We start from the raw sequence: 23,468 nt of genomic DNA on the forward strand, positions 1-23,468 counted from the left end.
TGTCTGTCTGTGGCTGCTGCTCTCGAGCAGAGAGGGGAGGGGGAAATCGGCTGTGTTGATTATGCTGGCGGCTTGACGCTGCTCTTAAGTCAAACGAGTGTGATTTATTGTGTGACAACTGACAAGCGAACTTATTTCGAGTTTTGCCGACCCCCCAAATAAGCTCCCCCCTCCCCCCGCCCCCACAACATACAGGCAAATTCGCTGATAGATTCCCACATGCGCGAGCCGAAGTGTGAAGGGAAATGTCCGATATTGACTTACAGGTAATTTTCCGGTACGCATGTGGGAAAACGGCTTGTGTGTGTGTGTGTGTGTGTGCGCGCGTGCGTGCGTGCGTGCGTGTGTGTGTGTGTGTGCGCGCAGTTAATTGCTTTATCTTTTTTAAGCTTTTTCCTATATACCCTCTTTATTTCTGCATGAGTGTGTGTCAGACAGTGTTTGTGTGTCTGTTTACTTGTGCTGAAATGTATCTTTTATCCTGAGCAGTGTGGTGGAACTGAAAACAACCAACCCTACAGAAACGATAACTCCAATGTATAAAAAACACTTTCTTTCTGAACTTACTTTCAAAAGCTAGATACATGTATAAATGAACTCAATAACCCTGATAGCATCCCAGGTAAAGATTTCTGCAATGAACAAAGAGTAACACAAGCTGAAGAGAACTCGCTCAAATCCGACCATGCCGTCATCTCCCACTGCACGCAGCGTGGGGAGGAACAAATGCCCTCGTTTGTGGACAGGTCAACCGCGCTCTCTGCGACGAAGAGAGGAACGACTGTCGGCTCCATCCTACTGTTCTTCGCGGGGGGTTGTCGGCACCAAACTGTGGTGGAATGTATTAGTCAAAATAAATACTCTTTGCTCCTTGATTTGAATCTATTGTTTATTGCAGACGTCATGGTCAAGAGCACACTCCCAGATAGGAAGGAGGGAACAGCAAATATACTGTACATAACAATAGGGGGAGGAGCCTAACAGATGAAGCAGGATTTGATAAATGTGACCAGAACTGCAGTAGCACCCCTGTAGGACTGGTGGCACATTGAATTCCTCCACACCTGGCTGGTAAATATCTGCTCTGGAAAATAAACCACACTACTGTAATGTTGTTCTTTTTCCTTTCTTTCTTTCTTTTTCTGGTTCAAACTGAGAGTCTCTCTGGTCGTTCATGTACGGAGTGTGGGTCATGAACCTTAAAGCCTGGATTATGCTTGACGCTTTGGCCGGCCGCACGGAAATGAGAGACACGGAATCCGACGAGGAAACGTGTGCAGCTTGTATACTCTGTGTGGGTTTCTGCAGGCGGAATTGAGCGCGAGTCTTGAAAACTCCACTTTGTCCGCCCGTCCGCGTCCGCGTAGTTACAAATTTCGGCGTGCGCACGGCCGCTCGAAAACCGTCCGCACGGAGCCTTGCGGAGGGGCGTGTCTGCTGATTTGACGTCACTTTTCCGCGCGGACACTCGCGTTCCTCGCTGATGCGGAAAGCATAATGAGACCACACGGCTGCTGAATGTGCCTGTCTCCCCGTCTGGCCTCTCGGGGCATCGGTGGAGAACATGGCCCAGCAGCTGGAGAGGCAGTGGCAGGACTCAGCGTCTGTGAGATCCCTCATGCCACGTAGGCAGCGGGCTCCACGCCGGCCGGACCGGACCGGACTTGGGGCCGCTCTTCGGGGTCCGCCCAGTCCCCGGCGCCTCGCCCTCGGGCAAGGAGCCCCAGCCAAGGAGCCCCAGCCAAGGAGCCCCAGCCAAGGAGCCCCAGCCAAGGTGCCCCAGCCAAGGAGCCCCAGCCAAGGTGCCCCAGCCAAGGTGCCCCAGCCAAGGGGCCCCAGCCAAGGGGCCCCAGCCAAGGTGCGGGCCGCCCTCCGACGGAGAGCCAGACCGCCGCTGCGGAGCCTTCCTGTACTCCGCGTGCACTCCGGCTGCAGCCGCAACAGCGCCGCCAATGCCTGCGCCAGGGCAACCGCCCGCCGCAGGCCACCGCGAGCGCAGCCAGTAGGCCAGGCCGCACTTAGCCTGCCTCCCTTGGGGGAGGGGGGGAAGTGAGCCCACCGGCGTCTGTGCCCAGTGCCCGACGCCGACATGGAGCTTTCAAGAGGCCTCCGGAGTGCCCCCGACTGGCGAAAGCCGCCCGGCTAGGGAAGGAGCCCACCACAGTCTGCCTGACACGAGTTTGGAGCTCTCAGGTAGCTTACGGCCCGTGTCTGTTACAACCCGTGTCATATAGCTCCGCCCACTCCACTCCCCCCATGTTCTCCACCGCACCCCCCCATCGTCCTACGCGAGACCGTCATTATCCAGTTGTAAGACAACCCCAACGTTTTAGTGAAAATAGGGCCTGTGCTTCACATGTGCAGTATGAAGCAGTAATAATAGGGTAATGCAGTATTAAGGTTCAAAATACAATGCTTCAGCATGCGCTGGGACGCGTCATCAGTGATGTTAACTGGGGTCGTGGGGTGTTTTGGGTCTATCGAACATCATACACCCTCGCCCAGTAGACCCAGCCGAGGTCGATTAGACCCCGACCCTCGTCCCAGAAGCAGCCGCTCACGGATCAGCCTTCCTACTCTGTCTGCAGCGTTGCCCGTGGAAGGGTTGATCATGCCCAATCCGCTGCAATAGAGCTAGTGCTACACCGCAGCATTGAAAGACCCTTCGGTGCATGGAGGGCTAAGGCTCTGTGGGTTTCTCCCGGCCGCGCTCCTCCTTCGTCTCACCAGACCCTCCAAAAGGCAATCCTACTATGCCATTAATAGTATAGTGAAGCACATATTCCTCTGCTTGTAAAACAGTGCGTCAGTTTTGCTCAGCAGCATTCCGCTCTTGTTAAGCGCTGAGACAGATTTGACAATTAACACTCCAAACAGTCTGTAGACAACGCCATCTGCCTCTGTCCTTTATGTCCCCCGGCGGACACCGTACCCTGCCAAACGCCAGCGGAGGGAGGCTGGGGCTCAGATGGATTGTGTGTGTATGTGCGTGTGTGTGTGTGTGTGTGTGTGTGTGTGTGTGTGTGTGTGTGTGTGTGTGTGTGTGTCTGTGAATGTGAATGTGAATCTGTATATACCGGAAATTCTTGTCTTTCCGTTGCAAAAACAAATGAATGCTAAACGCTAAAAATGTATACAGGGTTCGCGCCGGTCCTTAAACCCTTGCAATTTTGTGAATTTGAGGGGAAAAATCAAGGCATTGAAAGTTTGAAAATAGATAGACATTGGTCATTGAAAGCGCTTGAATTCATAATTTTGTTTTGTGCAAGAATAGAAATTGCTGTTTTGTAGCTTAGGCTACGTTCCGCTGTCTGCATGTGCAGTCCCATGCCGTCTGTGCATCCTTGCCTCCAGAAAGTGTGACGGTCACGTTGTCACAGGTGGCGCATGAAACAAGGACACACAGGAAGCAAGGACGCAAGGATATGATCCGTGTCTCAAACTGTGCCGTGTTGGGGGCGGGGCCTGGGATTTGAGGGAATTGGGCATGGAAAGTCGTTGCAGAATGTTGTTGTGGAGGATGGAAGCTGACGTTATCGGGGCCACACACAAAGAGCTGCAAACGTTTTTCACATCCCAGGTCCCACACCAAAACACTTCGAGGTAATCAGGAACAGAGAGGAGATTCTGAATGATCGTAAACAGACTCATTTGGAATAGGGGGAGTGTTCAAAGCGTGCATGAGTGTTAAACGATGCTTGAAAGCAACTACTTGCCAAATCTGTGAATATAACTTACTATAAACACAGTATAGAGTGACACAGACACTGACACTCTCCCTCACACACACACACACACACTCACTGGTGTTCACACGGACAGTCATATGCGATCGGTGGTGGGTAGAATAGAGACAGTCCGCATGTCTGGGAACGCCCACAAAATGTTAAACGGCTGGCGCGCGAGTGGGGTAAAAACCGCCCATATACAGTATCTCATGGGCTGACTCACCAAAAGACGGTGCTGCGGCTCTAAACTACAGGTTTGGGGGTTCTAGAGCACAACACAAGACGTCTGCTCAGATGTGCGTTTACTGGGGTGGTTAAATCCCCAATCGTGTCTGCCTGGGCTGGGCTATCAGCTAAATTCTAACTTTGCTGAATGGATAGAACGGGGGTTTTTACCCCACCCTGACCACGCCCCCAGCCAGGCTGAGCCAGCTAAACCAGCGTGGCCTCAATCTATACTGAAAATCTATACTCAAGTAAAAATACAATTACTCCCATAAAAAAATACTCAATTAAAAGTGTGTGTGTGTGTGGGGGGGGGGGGGGTACCTGGTTAATAAATTGCTCAAATTACAAGTTACTTTCCTTTTTTTTTTGCCAGTGCAAAAATAATGGAGGGGGCGGGGACAGCACTTGTTGGTCAAACTTTTTTTAATGAAGTAGAACAGGAAGGCTAATCAAACTTAAATTAAGATCGCCGATATTGACATATGACCAATCTCCCACTCTCTTTTTTTATACTTTATTGCAGGCATTAGGAGTTAAAGTTTTTACAAATTCATTTATTTTCATACAACCTGTGGCATTTATACTTTTTTTTTTTACAATAAAAAAACAACATAACAAGGCAGGGCACAGGCAATCGAAAACATATTAAGACAGAAATAAAGGAACCAAACAACAAAAGGCTAAGCCAAAAAGAAAAAAGAGAAAAAAGAAATTAACGTGTGTGTGTGTGGGGGGGGGGGGGGGGGGGTAGGGAAGGGAAGTAGATTGGGTCATTATATCGGGTAAGGAGAGGGTATGGGGGGATAGGAGGTGGGGAGGGATGAGAGGTAGGGAGGGAAGGGGGGATTGTACTCACCGATGGCATCATGCTGCCGTGTTAAGGTCAGCAAGGTTGACGTCATCACCACCAGCACGGATTGGTCAGTGGCGACTGATGACGGCACAACTACGCCGACGCTGTACCTACCAGCGGCACAAACCACAAACCCATGACGCCATCAATGAGTGATGTGTCTGTATCTATACTCCACCTCCAAGGTATACATATACATATATATACATGTATATACATATATACATGTATATATATGTATATACATATATACATATACGACAATCTAGATTAGTTTACGGTCTCATATCTCATCCATTTGTTCCATTGTCTTTCATATTCACTCGTTCACTGCGTTTCTCATCTTATAAATGATCCTTTCCATCTCTGAGATTTCCTGTATCGTTTCTTTCCATTTTTGAACTGATGGAGTTGTGGGGTCTAACCGGGATCTAGTTATTTGCTTGGTTTTCCAAGAATGATATGGAAAGCGTCAACTGTTGTTTTCAAATGAAAAGTATTCATGATACAGTGTATCCCCTATGATTGAGTGCCAGACGGATTCTAATACAGGACAGAAAAAGAAGACGTCTGAGTGGTTTGCCTTTCTTTCACCATATTTTCTCCAGCAGTCTGCTTTCATTGATGTATTAATTTTACAGAGCACGTTTGGAGTAAGAAAGAATCTCGTGCAAATTCTCTCCAGTATTTGGAATGTGTTGTTTCATTCATCTCTCTGCACACTTGCTTCCAACCCTGTTCATTTAGTTGATGTCCTATTTCCGCTGTCCATTTTTGTTGAAGACTATTCTGGGTGTCTATAAGAGTTTGATATATTTTTGACATTTTTTGATTACCTTGTTATGATTTTTGATTAGAAAACCATCCCACTCTCCCCTCTCTCCCTCACCTTCTTTCTCCATTCCCCTCTGTCCCAGAGTGGAAAAATGCAGTGAAGTAAAAAGTTGATTACTGACTCAAAAATATACTTGAGTAAAGAGTAGAACTATGGTTTAAAAAAAGGAACATGAAAAGTACTCGCTTCTTAAAAAAAACTACTTTTTTTAAACTCATGTGCGTTACTTGTAATGCGTTATACTTCCCACCCGTGCACGCGATTCACTGAGTCTGAGCTTCGACCTGAATCACTAGAGATGTGCGACAGATTGGTCAATTGCCCTGCTAACCTCTCTTCCTGCCTCATCTCTCTCTTTTTGATTCATCTCCCCCTCTCTCTCCCTCCGCTCTTCCCTCTGTCCTCATGCCGTCCATCACCCACTGCCTCCTCTCTCCCCCGGCTCCATATTTCATCACCCGACCGACGCTTTGCCCCCACTCACATTCCTCTGTTTTGGTCTGCGGTCTCTCTTTCCTCTGACCACCGTTACATTTCCTCCACCTGACGCTAGTCCAGGGGTGGCCAATTTCTTTTTCCAGAGGGCTACATCAAGTAAGCGAAGGGCCACACATTGGAGATCATACCTGCCAAGTTCACGCGGGAGTCTCCCTATTTTTAACCCTCTCTCATGCTGTGATTGGTAATTTCTCATTAATCTCCCGATATAATAGTGATACAAATCCAATTCTGCCTTTTATTGAGTTTTTCAGGGTTGTTTTGTTTTTCTTTGAGGACCGGATTGAGATGGTCCAGGGGCCAGGTGTGGCCCTGGGGCCGCATTTTGCCCATGTGTGCCCTAGTCTATCGCGTTCACTCTCTGTCTCCCGTTCTGTCTCTTTCTGTCTCTTTCTATCCATGCATCCATCCATCTTCAACCGCTTATCCGGAGTTGGGTTGTGGAGGTAACAGATCTAGCAGTGGGCTACAAACTTGCCTTTCCCTGACCACATTAACCAGCTCTGACTGGGAGATCCCCAGGCGTTCCCAGGCCAGTGTTTAGAGATGTAATCCCTCCACCTGGTCCCTGGTCTGCCCCGTGGTCTCCTCCTAGCCTGGAAAACCTCCCTGGGGAGGAGACCACTGGCCATGGCTCTGCTCTAAGGCCTTGGCCACACTGATCCGTGGTGTCTGTCCGTGTGCGTTCATTTCTCTGTTCACTTCCATTCACTTTCAATGACAGCTGTCCGACTGTCCGTGGAGTACTCAGAAGCGTACGTATCCAGAAGATTTGCATACGTTTTGATGGACAGAAAGTTGAAGAGGGATGAACTTTTTCTGGATGGACGTATCGGATGGTCGGATAGTCACTGTCCGTTTAGCCAATCAGAGTCGAGGTTTCGAGAGGAGGCGTTCCGAGATTTGTTTCAACTTTTCAAAGAAGATGGCAGCCGAGGCGGTGAAGGAGGCTATAATTAATGCTGTGTACACCATCCCGCTGTTGTACAACGTGATAGTCAGTGTCACCGTCTGATTTCACCATCTAATCTGGTCATTCGGTGGCATTTTATTGCCACATAAGTAACGTAGCGCACAGAGCTAACAGCTAGCTGACGCCAGCTTTCTTCTTCTCTCGGTATATAGGCGGGTCGCTGACACCTTCAAGGTGCTTACCGCCACCTGCTGTACAAGTAAGTTACTTGTACATGCAACGGACATAAATCTATCCGTCTATCTGTTCTGTCCATTTTCTGACGGATCAGTGTGGCCAAGGCCTAATGGCTCATTTCCACCACATATAACAGCACAGTACAGCTCTACTCGACCTGGTCTTACTCGTCTCTACTTGATATAGACTCTGTTTCCATAGCAAGTTTACTCGCCTCCGCCCACACCTGGTTGTCATAGCAACCGCATATCTGCCGTCCGACCATAGCCGAAGTAGGCTATAACGTATAACGTTAAAATTAAATCCATACATGGAACTTTTAAACTGGAATACTGGTGCCTCTAAATGACCTACAGTGTACATGGGCAAATGTGACAATCGGCCAGGAGAATGGATATCACTTTGTTGTTATGCAAACTCACATGCATGCGCTGCGCGGGGGACGGGAGTTACGCTACGGGGAGAAGGGAAGCCTCTACCCCGGCGGCAACTCACCACTACAAAGAGCTTCCCGAGGAGCGGACTTTTTCTCTCTCAAAACAATTGAAAACCACCGTCATGTTAAAGCTGAGCAAGGAGTCGATTTTATTTCACCAGAGCCGAAGGCAGCAACACAAAAGATTGATGAAAATAACAGAAGAGAAGATAAGCCCCACTAAACTGGTATCCAGCATTGACAGTAGATACAGTAGACACGATTCTGCCTGACCAATCAGTCGTCTGCAGTGTTTTCACGTCACCGTATGGTACTGGCTGGAACCTCAACAAAGCAGGGGCCAAAACTAGCGCGACTCAACCCCGACTCAACCCGGGCTGTCCAGGTTTTTGATTGGTGGAATGAGACAAAAAAGCGAGACGAGCTGGGCGGGGCCACGCTCATACCAGCTGTGGAAATGGGCCATAAGTCTCTCACAGGGGACTGAGCTTCTCACGCTGTCCCTGAGGCAGATGCCAGCCACCCTCCTGAGGAAACCCATTTCAGCCACTTGTCTCTCTGCCATTTTACACATCATGTACGCATCTTGAATTGTACCCAATGAAGACATTTTAGCAACATGTTCTCCTGTATGAAGCCAGTGTCTATAATTAAGCAATATAGCATGAGAGCCAGTGTGTTGTGGCAAATATATCCCGCTGCTCAGCTGTTATCGGCCTCGTGGGATAACTGCTGAGCAGCGGGATATATGCCACAACACATGCTGCTCGAGTGCTATATTGCTTTTATAAAACGGTTTCCAAGTATGATAATATAATAATAATAATAATACTATAATTCCGACTGGCATGTCATTCTGATAGAGTCAGTTGAAACACTACTGTAAGGCGGGACCGCAAGAACGTGCGGGTGATTTGATTGGATCGTTCTGGAGACTGAAGTTGACATTGGCCAATCCTGGCGCTTGCTGAGAAGCTGAGAGCTTTCTGGAAAGCCCGAAACGCAGCTCGAGCGCAGCGCTGCATTCTCAGCGCTTGCTGAGAAGCTGAGAGCTTTTCTGCAAAGCCCGACACCAACTAACGTTACGGGGTTAAATGCGGGGTTAACAGCCTTTTTTTTGCAAAGAAGACATTAGCCCGCGTCTATTCTTGTACAAAACATAATTTTCTGCGAAGTATTAGTAAAGTTATAAGCGAAGATCGATTCACAAGGATCTGACAGCTGTCTCCGCCATTTGTTTTTTCTACATTGTCATTTGAGGTAACCAAAGCCTTTTAGTAAGAGAGTTGCCATGGCATGGCCATGGCCATGGGTTATTGGAGTGGGTTACTGGATTTATACAATGGCTGTGAACCAATCAGATTGCTTGATTTGAGAGAGCCGTTTTATAATACATTATAATCACACTTTTAACACATTATAATGCCATTGTAATGTATTATAAGTATAACTATCATCGTTTATAGACATTTTTTTTTACATGATAAGACTGAGGGAGAGAGAGGGGGGGGGGGACTGAGGGAGAGGGAGAGAGACTGGGGGAGAGAGACTGAGGGAGAGAGACTGAGGGAGAGGAGGAGAGGGAGAGAGACTGAAGGAGAGGAAGAGAGAGGGGGAGAGAGACTGAGGGAGAGGGGGAGATACTGGGGGAGAGAGACTGAGGGAGAGGAGGAGAGGGAGAGAGACTGAAGGAGAGAGAGAGGGGAGAGAGAGACTGAGGGAGAGAGAGGGAGACAGTGTGCACGCCAATAGGGCAGGCAAGGCCATGCATCGGGCGAGCCTAGGAATCGAGCGCGCGTATAGCGCGCGAGATGCCTAGTCTATATATATATATATATATATATATATATAATTTAGTATGTGGGCTCTGTTTGTTTGTTTGTTTGTTTCAAGTTCTGTGTTCGGCCACAGCTATGCCGTTTTACGTGCGATTGGGCTGAAACCTTCAGGGTGTGTAAAGGGCACCCGTGTGGGTGACCTGATGGAGCCGGATTCTTTAATTAGGCTAATTAGCTAATGATGTGATGTCATCAGTGATGACATCACACACACACACACACACACACACACCCACAAGGAGGCATTGTGACAAGACTGATCAGTGATGTGACACACACACACAAGGAGGCATTGTGACAAGACTGATATTCAGTGGGGGGGCACACACACACACACAAACTGATGATGTCATCAGTGATATCATAATGGGGCACACACACATACACACAAGGAGGAATTGTGACATCACTGATGCAATAACATTTAGTGAGCAACACACACACACCTGCATGCGCCAATAGACCCTTCTCACGGGGGCCATTTTGTGTCGAAAAGGCAGGGTAAACACAGGTGCAAGCAAAACACTAATGAGGGTTTCCAATTTCTATGAGTGGAATTTGGAAACCCTCATTAGTGTTTTGCTTGCACCTGTGTTTATTCTGCCTTTTCGACACAAAATGGCCCCCGTGAAAAGGGTGTATAGGGCAGGTGAAGCCGCGCAGCGGCCGAGCCTAGTTTAATATAAAGCTTTTTCATTACCACTTAAATGAAATCAATTGTGAATAATGTTATAAAACATTATAACTGCCCATGCATTATTATAACTATACTTATAATGCGTTATGATGACATTATAGTGTTATTATAATGTATTTATAGACACAGGTTTCATAGAAAGTGTACAGAATTGTTAAATAAAGGTGCTTTAAAATACAAAATTCTCTGTCTGTCTGTCTGTCTGTCTGTCCGTCTGTCTGTCTCTCAGGTGTAACGTGCAGGACTACATCTGGCATAAGGGCTCGCGCTGTGAGTCCGTGGTGACGGAGTTCCAGGTCATGTGTCTGGCAGTGGGCGCCTCGGCTCTGGTGCTGCTGCTGCTCTTCATGATCGTCGTCTGCTTCGCCAAGAAGCTCCACGTCCTGAAGACCGAGAACAACCGTTTGCGCAAACGCAGGTGAGACTGTCCCGCCTGCACAGAGCCCTGCCCCCGCTTAATGACCACATACAGTACAAGGGGAATATTTGGTATCATGTTATATTAAGGTGTACACATATTCACCATTAACTAGTTGCTTATAGCATGCATATTAGTAGCCTATTGGCTGTTTATCAGTCATTATAAAGCACTTATTAATGCCTTATTCTGCATGATCATACTCTACAACTACTAGGCCATTAATGAAGAGTTTTACCTCAATAACTTCTTAATTACTGCTTATTGATAGTAAGTAAGGAAGTTGCTATACATGAATTACTATCTTAATATGCGTAACTTGGTACTAGCACCTTATAAGGCCCATACTAAGCAAAGCATATTAAGATTGTAATCAACTCTTAGTTGTTGTTCTTTTTCAATATTTTATTTTCAAGTTTTCCTGAAACAGAACAAGACAAACAAACAGGCTCAGATACAGGGGGAAAACAAACCAAACAAACAAACAAACAAACAAACAAAAACATGCGACAACAATACTCAGTATTACAGTTTATTAATATATGATCATGCTACCAGCTGGATAGGATGCTTATGTGCTTCTAGGAAATGTTGTGTAAGAGGTCAATGAGGAACTAGCAAGTCACCTGCTGCCCCCAACCTCATCGAGGTAGGCTAGAAACGGGTTCCAAATAGTTAGAATCTTTTTTTATCGAGTTGGTCCTTAGGGACCTGAGTCTCTCCATCCGTATAACAGAGATCATATCCATCAACCACAAGAGACTGTTGCATAGCTGTAGGGAAGTCCAGAGAGGTCTCCGAGCAGCCGAAGACAGCAAGTTCTGCCTCCGGCTGAAGGGTTATTTTGTAGGCCTTAGAGTACCAGTCCTGACGTAATCAACTCTTAGTTAATGGCCTAGTAGTTGTTAGAATATTGCATATGATCATGCAGAATAAGGTATCAATAAGTCCTTTATAATGACTAATAAACAGCCAATATGCTACTAATATGCATGCTAATAAGCAACTAGTTAATGGTGAATATGTGTACCATAACTTGTTACTGAATATTTGCATTTCTTCAAAGATCATCCTCGCTATTTTCTATAGACTAGCTGGGGAGGACAACGCACAAAAAACTGTGGAAGAAATATGGTAATTCAGTTAGATTCAATAGAGTGCAGTTGACTTATCTAATAGCCATCCACTTTGGGGCCATTTACCCTTTTATCACCAAACCTCAATCTGTCAAAACATCTTGCAGACACAACAGCCTTGGATATCAGTGTGTTTATTCATAGAAGGTACAAAGATGAATCGAAGAAAACATAAAAATGAGCAGTAAGGGGTTTAGTACCTTGCTCAAAGGTATTTTGGCAGGTATCTGGTAACTCACTCTGTGGTACTTTACTCCTATCGGTATTAAGGATTGAAGCAGTGACCTTCAGGTCATCAGTTGGCTCTACCTCCAAGCCGAGCTCCTGTTAGGGAATGAGAAAGGCAGGCCGGTCCATATGAATAAAGGGGGAAAGTTAGTAGGAATCCAGTGTAAAAGCAGAGCACACGAGGCCTTGGAACCATAGACCCACAGACAAATTCATCTCACTTCCAATTTCCTGTGTCAACATGTCAGTGATGTCAGGAAATAAGCCAACAGGGACTGGGCAGAAGCAGTCAGGTCGTCAGGAGAAAATCCCTGACAGGACTGTAAGTACAAACAGGAAAAGCAGGTGCTATACATATGTGTGTACTGTGAAACTGTGTGAGCTTATAACAAAGAAGCAACAGAAATATCATACAAGTTTGGACATCAAAACCAAAAGCTCAATGGGATAAAGAATTGCCAATTTTGGATCCATGTTTAAATTCCTCTTAAGCTGCACTAGGCAACTTTGCACTGAGGCTGCCTTTAGTGGCAGTGAGAGGTAACTATTTGAAATTTTTAATGTTTGAAAGACTTCAGAATAATTACCAAGAAATGATGTAAAGTGACATCAGTTACACTCTTTAGACCTACATTTAATCTTCTTTGTGGCTGGTAGGAGTGGGGATGATGAAATAAATCAGTTGGCAACAGGTTCAGCCATGGTCAGTGAGTTCAGCTTTCTGTGTGGGAGACAGATTTGTACCCTCTCTCTCTCCTTCAGTTTAGCTTCATCACTTTCTACGCCCCAAGAAGATTTCCTGCTAGTAACCATACTGTACCTTACACACCAGAATTTCATTGGTGGTCTACTTTTCATTGCTCCAATTTTGTATTTGTGTTTATAGGACGCCCTCGAAAATGAGATGCTACAGCTCAAGGGGCTATCCTTCCAATAAATGATCAGTTCTAAATTCTCATTTTGGTGCAAGTAGTGTGAATCCACACTCTGCAGCATCTCAATAAGACGTCCGTACGTCCGTCCGATGTCTGTTAACGCGATATCTGAGGACCGCCTTGACAGAATTTCATAAAATTTGCCTCGAATGTCGACTTGGACTCAATGATGTCAAAGTTCAAGGTCACTGTGACCTCACAAACACCATTCCCAAGTTCGTTAACGCAATATCTCAGGAACGGCTTGATGGAATTTCTTCCAATTTGGCTCAAACATCGACTTTGACGTGAGGATAAACTGAGTAGATTTCGGTGATCAAAGGTCAAGGTCACTGTGACCTCTCGAACGCCATTTTCAAGCTTGTTAACCCGATATCTCAGGAATGCCTTGATGGAATTTCTTCGAATTTCCCCCAAACGTCCACTTCGACTCAAGGATGAACTGATTAGGTTTTGGTGGTCAAAGATCAAAGTTCAAGGTCACTGTGATCTCACAACCGCTCGTTTCATGCTCGTTAACGCGATATCTCAGGAACGCCTTGACAGAATTTCATCCAATTTTCCTCAAACGTCCACTTGGACTCAAGGATGACCTGATTAGATTGTTGGTGGTTAAAGGTCAAAGTTATCTCAGGAACGCCTTGATGGAATTTCATCTAATTTGCCTATATCCGCGGTGCGGTCGTTCTAGTTTATTTTAGTTTGACATAAAAGTCTTTCCTAGCCCTTCTTTCAATTACATTAATTTCATTTGAGGCACCTCCAATACATAGGTGGGTAAAGAATGGAAATGAACTAATGGGGGCTGAATAGAATCCAAACAGATGATGGTGAGGAGGAATGGCCATAGAGATAGACGACAGACCAGGGAAGCGTGCAGTTAGATGCGTACTCTGAAATAGCATAAGCCTAGAGTGAAGAGACAATCAGGATGCAGAGAGCTTGAGACTCCAGACTCAGCGAGGCAAAGGTGATCAGCGTAAACAACATGTGTCCGTCCATCCGTCACACACAGGAGGAGATCAGGCTGTGGATGAGGCAGAGGAAATAGAGTTCATAACAATGACTTCATTTGACATTTACATTCTAGGCGTTCGCTGAGGCATCTAACTATCCAGACTGAAGTGAATAGATTTAGACAGATTGAACAGGTGAAGGTTCAGACAGTTTGACAGGACAAAGCCATAAAGATAACAAACACACATACACACACACACAGACACGCACGCGTGGACACATGCACGCACACCGATGTCAACTGTGTTGTGCACAAGACTGCATTGTTAAAGTCAGTCAATCAAATATCTGTTGTGTATTTAATTCTGCACGTATGAATGTATGAATATCAAATGTTCACACATATTTCCTGGATCAATGCGTCTAAAATGTCCAGGAAATGTGTGATAAATACACAAAATATCAGTTGCATCAACAAAATTCACTTAAGATCTGTTTAGACAGACATGATGGATATTGTAGATTGTGTCCACCTACTTTGTTCGCGGGAAAAACGCTTCTAAAAAAAGATTTATCTTAATTTATAGGCCTATCCTTTATTACCTTTTTATTCAAGTTCTTACGTAGTTTTCATTCTGTTCACCAGCCTAGCCCTCTGCTCTGACCCACTTCCCCCTGATCAATACAGTTAATCCCATCTTACTTTATCTTAACAGTCAACATATCGACTTCATTCATTATTCATTATTCATGGTTACGACTGAAAGCATCAAGCCATTTAATTTAATGGCGCTACGCTGATTTGAATGGAAAAAACGCACAATATCAGTCTCTGTTGTTTGAGTCAGTGGACAGAGCCGCAAGCATGGTGGAAGAATAGAGAGGTGAAAGAAAAAGAAAGGATGAAAGGATGGAGGAGCAGAAGAAATAAGGGTGAGAATAAAAAGACAATCGATTGAGGAGGAGAGGGAGATGAAGCTTGGGTCTCCCTGGAGGCTTAATGCTGGGTGAGACGAAGAAAGAAAGAATGAAAATGTATTTGTATAGCATTTTTCACAGACAAAAGTCACAAAGTGCTTGTGCAATATAAGAGAAAGACATAGAATATAGAAGTGACCACTGGAGCCACATGTTAAAAGATACCAAACTATCATACACAATAGCTTGTCTAAACAGATCTTTAGCTGCCTTTTACATGAGTCCACAGAATCAAACCTTACAAATGTGGGCAGCAGAGAATACCACAGTTTGGGCGCTACGACCTGGAAAGCTCGATCACCACAGGTCTTTAGGCGAGTGCAAGCGAGAGACAGTAAAGCTCGATCACCACGGGTCTTTAGACGAGTGCGAGCGAGAGACAGTAAAGCTCGATCACCACGGGTCTTTAGGCGAGTGCGAGCGAGAGACAGTAAAGCTCGATCACCACGGGTCTTTAGACGAGTGCGAGCGAGAGACAGTAAAGCTTGATCACCACGGGTCTTTAGGCGAGTGTGAGCGAGAGACAGTAAAGCTCGATCACCACAGGTCTTTAGACGAGTGTGAGCGAGAGACAGTAAAGCTCGATCACCACGGGTCTTTAGGCGAGTGCGAGCGAGAGACAGTAAAGCTCGATCACCACGGGTCTTTAGGCGAGTGTGAGCGAGAGACAGTAAAGCTCGATCACCACGGGTCTTTAGACGAGTGTGAGCGAGAGACAGTAAAGCTCGATCACCACGGGTCTTTAGGCGAGTGTGAGCGAGAGACAGTAAAGCTCGATCACCACAGGTCTTTAGACGAGTGTGAGCGAGAGACAGTAAAGCTCGATCACCACGGGTCTTTAGGCGAGTGCGAGCGAGAGACAGTAAAGCTCGATCACCACGGGTCTTTAGGCGAGTGTGAGCGAGAGACAGTAAAGCTCGATCACCACGGGTCTTTAGGCGAGTGTGAGCGAGAGACAGTAAAGCTCGATCACCACAGGTCTTTAGACGAGTGTGAGCGAGAGACAGTAAAGCTCGATCACCACGGGTCTTTAGGCGAGTGTGAGCGAGAGACAGTAAAGCTCGATCACCACAGGTCTTTAGACGTGTGTGAGCGAGAGACAGTAAAGCTCGATCACCACGGGTCTTTAGGCGAGTGCGAGCGAGAGACAGTAAAGCTTGATCACCACGGGTCTTTAGATAAGTGCGAGCGAGAGTCTGTAAAGCTCGATCACCACGGGTCTTTAGACGAGTGCGAGCGAGAGACAGTAAAGCTCGATCACCACAGGTCTTTAGACGAGTGTGAGCGAGAGACAGTAAAGCTCGATCACCACGGGTCTTTAGGCGAGTGTGAGCGAGAGACATTAAAGCTCGATCACCACAGGTCTTTAGGCGAGTGTGAGCGAGAGACAGTAAAGCTCGATCACCACGGGTCTTTAGACGAGTGCGAGCGAGAGACAGTAAAGCTCGATCACCACGGGTAGACGAGTGTGAGCGAGAGACAGTAAAGCTTGATCACCACGGGTCTTTAGGCGAGTGCGAGCGAGAGACAGTAAAGCTCGATCACCACGGGTCTTTAGGCGAGTGTGAGCGAGAGACAGTAAAGCTCGATCACCACGGGTCTTTAGACGAGTGTGAGCGAGAGACAGTAAAGCTCGGTCACCACGGGTCTTTAGGCGAGTGTGAGCGAGAGACATTAAAGCTCGATCACCACGGGTCTTTAGGCGAGTGTGAGCGAGAGACATTAAAGCTTGATCACCACGGGTCTTTAGGCGAGTGTGAGCGAGAGACAGTAAAGCTCGATCACCACGGGTCTTTAGACGAGTGCGAGCGAGAGACAGTAAAGCTCGATCACCACGGGTAGACGAGTGTGAGCGAGAGACAGTAAAGCTTGATCACCACGGGTCTTTAGGCGAGTGCGAGCGAGAGACAGTAAAGCTCGATCACCACAGGTCTTTAGGCGAGTGTGAGCGAGAGACAGTAAAGCTCGATCACCACGGGTCTTTAGGCGAGTGTGAGCGAGAGACAGTAAAGCTCGGTCACCACGGGTCTTTAGACGAGTGTGAGCGAGAGACAGTAAAGCTTGATCACCACGGGTCTTTAGGCGAGTGCGAGCGAGAGACAGTAAAGCTCGATCACCACGGGTCTTTAGGCGAGTGTGAGCGAGAGACAGTAAAGCTCGATCACCACGGGTCTTTAGACGAGTGTGAGCGAGAGACATTAAAGCTCGATCACCACGGGTCTTTAGACGAGTGCGAGCGAGAGACAGTAAAGCTCGATCACCACGGGTAGACGAGTGTGAGCGAGAGACAGTAAAGCTTGATCACCACGGGTCTTTAGACGAGTGCGAGCGAGAGACAGTAAAGCTCGATCACCACGGGTAGACGAGTGCGAGCGAGAGACAGTAAAGCTCGATCACCACGGGTAGACGAGTGCGAGCGAGAGACAGTAAAGCTTGATCACCACGGGTCTTTAGACGAGTGCGAGCGAGAGACAGTAAAGCTCGATCACCACGGGTCTTTAGACGAGTGCGAGCGAGAGACAGTAAAGCTCGATCACCACGGGTCTTTAGGCGAGTGTGAGCGAGAGACAGTAAAGCTCGATCACCACGGGTCTTTGGGCGAGTGTGAGCGAGAGACATTAAAGCTTGATCACCACGGGTAGACGAGTGTGAGCGAGAGACAGTAAAGCTCGATCACCACGGGTCTTTAGGCGAGTGCGAGCGAGAGACAGTAAAGCTCGATCACCACGGGTCTTTAGGCGAGTGTGAGCGAGAGACAGTAAAGCTCGATCACCACGGGTCTTTAGACGAGTGCGAGCGAGAGACATTAAAGCTTGATCACCACGGGTCTTTAGACGAGTGTGAGCGAGAGACAGTAAAGCTTGATCACCACAGGTCTTTAGACGAGTGTGAGCGAGAGACAGTAAAGCTCGATCACCACAGGTCTTTAGACGAGTGTGAGCGAGAGACAGTAAAGCTCGATCACCACGGGTCTTTAGGCGAGTGCGAGCGAGAGACAGTAAAGCTCGATCACCACGGGTCTTTAGGCGAGTGTGAGCGAGAGACAGTAAAGCTCGATCACCACAGGTCTTTAGATAAGTGCGAGCGAGAGACAGTAAAGCTCGATCACCACGGGTCTTTAGATAAGTGCGAGCGAGAGACAGTAAAGCTCGATCACCACGGGTAGACGAGTGTGAGCGAGAGACATTAAAGCTTGATCACCACGGGTAGACGAGTGTGAGCGAGAGACAGTAAAGCTTGATCACCACGGGTAGACGAGTGCGAGCGAGAGACATTAAAGCTTGATCACCACGGGTAGACGAGTGCGAGCGAGAGACAGTAAAGCTCGATCACCACGGGTCTTTAGACGAGTGTGAGCGAGAGACATTAAAGCTTGATCACCACGGGTAGACGAGTGTGAGCGAGAGACAGTAAAGCTCGATCACCACAGGTCTTTAGACGAGTGTGAGCGAGAGACAGTAAAGCTCGATCACCACGGGTCTTTAGACGAGTGCGAGCGAGAGACAGTAAAGCTCGATCACCACGGGTCTTTAGACGAGTGTGAGCGAGAGACAGTAAAGCTCGATCACCACGGGTCTTTAGACGAGTGTGAGCGAGAGACAGTAAAGCTTGATCACCACGGGTAGAGGAGTGTGAGCGAGAGACAGTAAAGCTCGATCACCACAGGTCTTTAGACGAGTGTGAGCGAGAGACATTAAAGCTCGATCACCACGGGTAGACGAGTGTGAACGAGAGACAGTAAAGCTCGATCACCACAGGTCTTTAGACGAGTGCGAGCGAGAGACAGTAAAGCTCGATCACCACAGGTCTTTAGACGAGTGTCAGCGAGAGACATTAAAGCTTGATCACCACGGGTAGACGAGTGTGAGCGAGAGACAGTAAAGCTCGATCACCACGGGTCTTTAGACGAGTGTGAGCGAGAGACATTAAAGCTTGATCACCACGGGTAGACGAGTGTGAGCGAGAGACAGTAAAGCTCGATCACCACAGGTCTTTAGACGAGTGCGAGCGAGAGACAGTAAAGCTCGATTACCACAGGTCTTTAGACGAGTGTGAGCGAGAGACAGTAAAGCTTGATCACCACGGGTAGACGAGTGTGAGCGAGAGACAGTAAAGCTCGATCACCACGGGTCTTTAGACGAGTGTGAGCGAGAGACAGTAAAGCTTGATCACCACGGGTCTTTAGACGAGTGCGAGCGAGAGACAGTAAAGCTCGATCACCACAGGTCTTTAGACGAGTGTGAGCGAGAGACAGTAAAGCTTGATCACCACGGGTCTTTAGGCGAGTGTGAGCGAGAGACAGTAAAGCTCGGTCACCACAGGTCTTTAGGCGAGTGTGAGCGAGAGACAGTAAAGCTCGGTCACCACGGGTCTTTAGACGAGTGCGAGCGAGAGACATTAAAGCTTGATCACCACGGGTCTTTAGACGAGTGCGAGCGAGAGACAGTAAAGCTTGATCACCACGGGTCTTTAGACGAGTGCGAGCGAGAGACAGTAAAGCTTGATCACCACGGGTCTTTAGACGAGTGCGAGCGAGAGACAGTAAAGCTTGATCACCACGGGTCTTTAGACGAGTGCGAGCGAGAGACATTAAAGCTCGATCACCACGGGTCTTTAGACGAGTGCGAGCGAGAGACATTAAAGCTCGATCACCACGGGTCTTTAGACGAGTGCGAGCGAGAGACAGTAAAGCTCGATCACCACGGGTCTTTAGACGAGTGTGAGCGAGAGACATTAAAGCTCGATCACCACGGGTCTTTAGACGAGTGCGAGCGAGAGACATTAAAGCTCGATCACCACGGGTCTTTAGACGAGTGTGAGCGAGAGACTGTAAAGCTCGATCACCACGGGTCTTTAGACGAGTGTGAGCGAGAGACTGTAAAGCTCGATCACCACGGGTAGACGAGTGTGAGCGAGAGACAGTAAAGCTCGATCACCACGGGTCTTTAGACGAGTGTGAGTGAGAGACAGTAAAGCTTGATCACCACGGGTAGACGAGTGTGAGCGAGAGACTGTAAAGCTCGATCACCACGGGTCTTTAGACGAGTGTGAGCGAGAGACAGTAAAGCTCGGTCACCACGGGTCTTTAGACGAGTGTGAGCGAGAGACTGTAAAGCTCGGTCACCACGGGTCTTTAGACGAGTGTGAGCGAGAGACTGTAAAGCTCGATCACCACGGGTCTTTAGACGAGTGTGAGCGAGAGACAGTAAAGCTTGATCACCACAGGTCTTTAGGCGAGTGCGAGCGACAGACAGTAAAGCTCGATCACCACAGGTCTTTAGACGAGTGCGAGCGAGAGACAGTAAAGCTCGATCACCACGGGTCTATAGGCGAGTGCGAGCGAGAGACAGTAGATTTAAATGGTTTGACCTAAGAGAGCAAGCTGATGAGTGAGGGTGAATTAGATCAGCCACATATGCAGGAACCTGGCTGTGCTGTGCAATGCTCTGTAAATAAGAGGGAACATTTTAAACTGAATGCTAGAGGCAGCAGGGAGCCAGTGAAGAGATGTGAGTATAGGAGCAATGCATGATGTGAGACCATCTGTTTGATCTAGTAAAGAAAGAAAGAAAGAAAGAAAGAAAGAAAGAAAGAAAGAAAGAAAGAAAGAAAGAAAGAAAGAAAGAAAGAAAGAATGAAAGAAAGAAAGAAAGAAATGGAGGATGGGGATGAAGAAATTAGACTCAGACAGTGAGGGGGAGGAGGGGGATGGAGCAGAGGACAGGAATGGGGGGATGAGTGATGGAGAGAGAGAGACAGGGACAGTCAGACGGCGCGGGGGGGATCAGCTAAAACAGAGGAGGGGGTGAAAGGAACAGGTGCTGTAAAGAAGCATTTTGGAAAGACCTCGCTGCAGCACCAAGCTCACATGCTTCTATATGGGACATTTATGGTGCAGTAAAATGTAAAAGGCATTTTAGAACAGTTCTCTATAGCAGTGGTCCTCAACATGGGGTCCGTGGACCACCAGGGATCCTTGAGGGGGTTCCAGGGGGCCCTGAGCAAACTGATGACTTGTTACTCTTCATTATTTCATTCACAAGATGTGAACACAATTAGAGAATGTACTGTAGAAGATTGAGTGTTTTGATCATAGTTTGACTGTTCGCTCTACCTACAATACATGTAGTCATGGGATTCTGGACAAAGTCATATCTGACAATGAAAATATTCTCAGATTTGGTTCAAAGAGACAACATTTCATCAAATAGGGGTCTTCTGTGGCTATAATGTAGACTTAAAGGATGGCTTTGCCGGTAATCAACCCACTTTGTATCATTAATAATCTCAGTAATAGAAGCACATGGGCAGTGTTTACCTTCTCTCTCTGTGTTTTCCTCACGGAGATCTCACATTTCCTCCTCTGGCAAAGCGCTCCGTACGGACGCATTTTACGTCACAACGCGTCACAACGGAGCTGCGGAAGTTCTGCTGGAGAGGCAGAATCTGCTCCGAGGGCGGCTGTTATTGTTTATTTTTTATTTTTTAAGTATGCGCACATCCGCGGGGAATCGCATTGAGAGCCTTAACGAGCCTTAATGACTTGCAGCTGGTGGGGGCGGAGTTTCTGCAGGCAGCAGCAGGAGCATTTTTCTCCATGAGGTAAACAGAGAGAGAAGATAAAACACTGACCATGTGCTTATATTACCGAGATTATATATGATGCAAAGTGGGTTGATAAAGCCAGCCTTTAATTTGGGGTCGTTGATATGAAAAGGGTAGAGAATCACTGATCTATAGCACCATGCTCATGTGGTTCTATACCTAAATGGCGCAGTAAAAAGCCTTTTAGAAGGGTTTTGTATATCATCAAGCTCAAGTGATTCATCATATGGGACATTTATGGTGCTGTAAAAAAAACATTTGACAATGGTTTTCTATAACACTAAGCTTAAATGGTTTTGCATAGGACCTGAATGGTGCAATAAAAACTGTTTCAGAACGGGTTCTGTACAGCAGTGGTTCTCAAAGTGGGGTCCGGGGACCTCCAGTCCAGGGTTCCAGGGGCTTCCCTTCCCAGAAAAAACACAACGACAGAATGTATGACTACTTTGGTTCATTGGGTTTCATACACTTTCTGTAAGAAAACATCTAAAAGCAAAAAATCTTATCAGATGGGGGACCCTGGGACAAAATCTCAAGTGGTGGTCTGTGGTCTAATTTGTGTCAGTTTAGGGGTCCTTGATGTGGAAAAGGTCGAGAACCACTGCTGTATAGTAGGCCGAAGTACAAGCTAAAATAAATATCGCCCCTAAAGAGAGAATGTCAGCAGAATCTTTTAAGAACCTCTTTCAACTCATTTTACTAATGATTTTAGCCAATCAGAGCTTTCTTTCAGTCATTACGGTTCCCTAAATAAACCACCACTCTAAGCAAAGAGCCCTTGAGGAACCCTGTTTTGTGTGCAATGTGGAGGGAGGACAGGTGGGAGGTTTGAATATACACTGAGGGACAAAATGAGAGAGAGAGAGAGAGAGAGAGAGAGAGAGAGAGAGAGAGATAGGAAGGATTGAATTGAATGAAAAGGAGGGGGTGGTAGTGTGGCGTCTCTTTGCTGGCATTGGAGCCGGCGTTGGAGCGGCTCTTTGCCTAGCAACAGGCCTGTCGTCGCCGATGAGCAGCCAACGGACCGGAGCAAGCCAGCGGGAATGCAAATGCTGTGCGGAGCCTTCACTCTGGATCCCACGCTACAGGAGGTTATTTTTAGACTCGACTTAGGAAGGCTAGAACACGAGTCATGGCCAACGAGAGGAGGAGGAAGAGGATGAGGAAGAGGAAAAGTGGTGCAGTCAGTGGCAGCCGTAACGCCGCCGAGCTGGAGAGAGAAAAGAGATGATGTCATTGGTACTGTGGATCCAGCTGAAAGTAGGGCAGTCTGAACAGGAGGACACAGCGAGGGAGAGAGAGAGAGAGAGAGAGAGAGGGAGGGAGGGAGGGAGAGAGAGGTAGACAGACAGTTGAAGAGAGAGAGAGAGCGAAGGGGAGACAGAAAGGGAGAGAGAGGCAGAGCGAGGCGGGGTTGACCTACATGCAGCTGTGCGACCTGAGGGGTGTGTGTGTGGGTGTGGGTGTGTGTGTGCGTGTGTGTGTGTGTGTGTGCGTGTGTGTGTGTGTGTGTGTGTGCGTGTGCGTGCGTGCACAGGCAGGGTGCAGCGTGAAAGAGACAAGGCCGAGTGGTCGGCCAAGTTAAAGAGGAGGAGGAGGAGATAAGACGAGTGGAAAGGAGGGCAGGATGAGACGGGGGGGGGGGGGTGTGGAGGGGAGAGAGAAGGGAGGAGAGAGAGCATGAACGGGAGAGAGAGCTACATTATTACAGAGAGAATAACTCAGAGAGAGAGAAACATCACACACAAGAGAGAGAGAGCATGCGTGCGTACGCCGGCCACTGCTGATTGAAGACTTATGAATACATGAGACTCCCACACTCCCCCATCTGCTGTGGGTAACTGCAGTCACTGCTGTGTTTCTCTGCCGCAGTCGACATCAGACCCAACATCCTGGGCATGGAGGGGGGGGGGGGGGGGGGGGTGAGGAGAAAAAGAGAGAGGGTGT

The 23,468-nt window shown here is 47.5% G+C and overlaps 1 protein-coding gene across 1 annotated transcript in view; it reads left to right on the forward strand.

Annotated features, from left to right (window-relative positions):
• cspg5a (chondroitin sulfate proteoglycan 5a) overlaps positions 1 to 23,468 on the forward strand; it is a gene marked incomplete at both ends in the record, with an annotated part of 105,947 nt that overhangs the window by 58,989 nt on the left and 23,490 nt on the right. The window contains one exon of the mRNA XM_083632624.1: positions 10,493 to 10,681. Within this exon, the coding sequence (XP_083488750.1) occupies positions 10,493 to 10,681 (189 nt within the window). The remainder of the gene's footprint in view (positions 1 to 10,492; positions 10,682 to 23,468) is intronic.

Source organism: Poromitra crassiceps, assembly GCF_964638095.1.
Source record: "Poromitra crassiceps genome assembly, chromosome: 1".
NCBI classification, from domain to species: Eukaryota; Metazoa; Chordata; class Actinopteri; order Beryciformes; family Melamphaidae; genus Poromitra; species Poromitra crassiceps.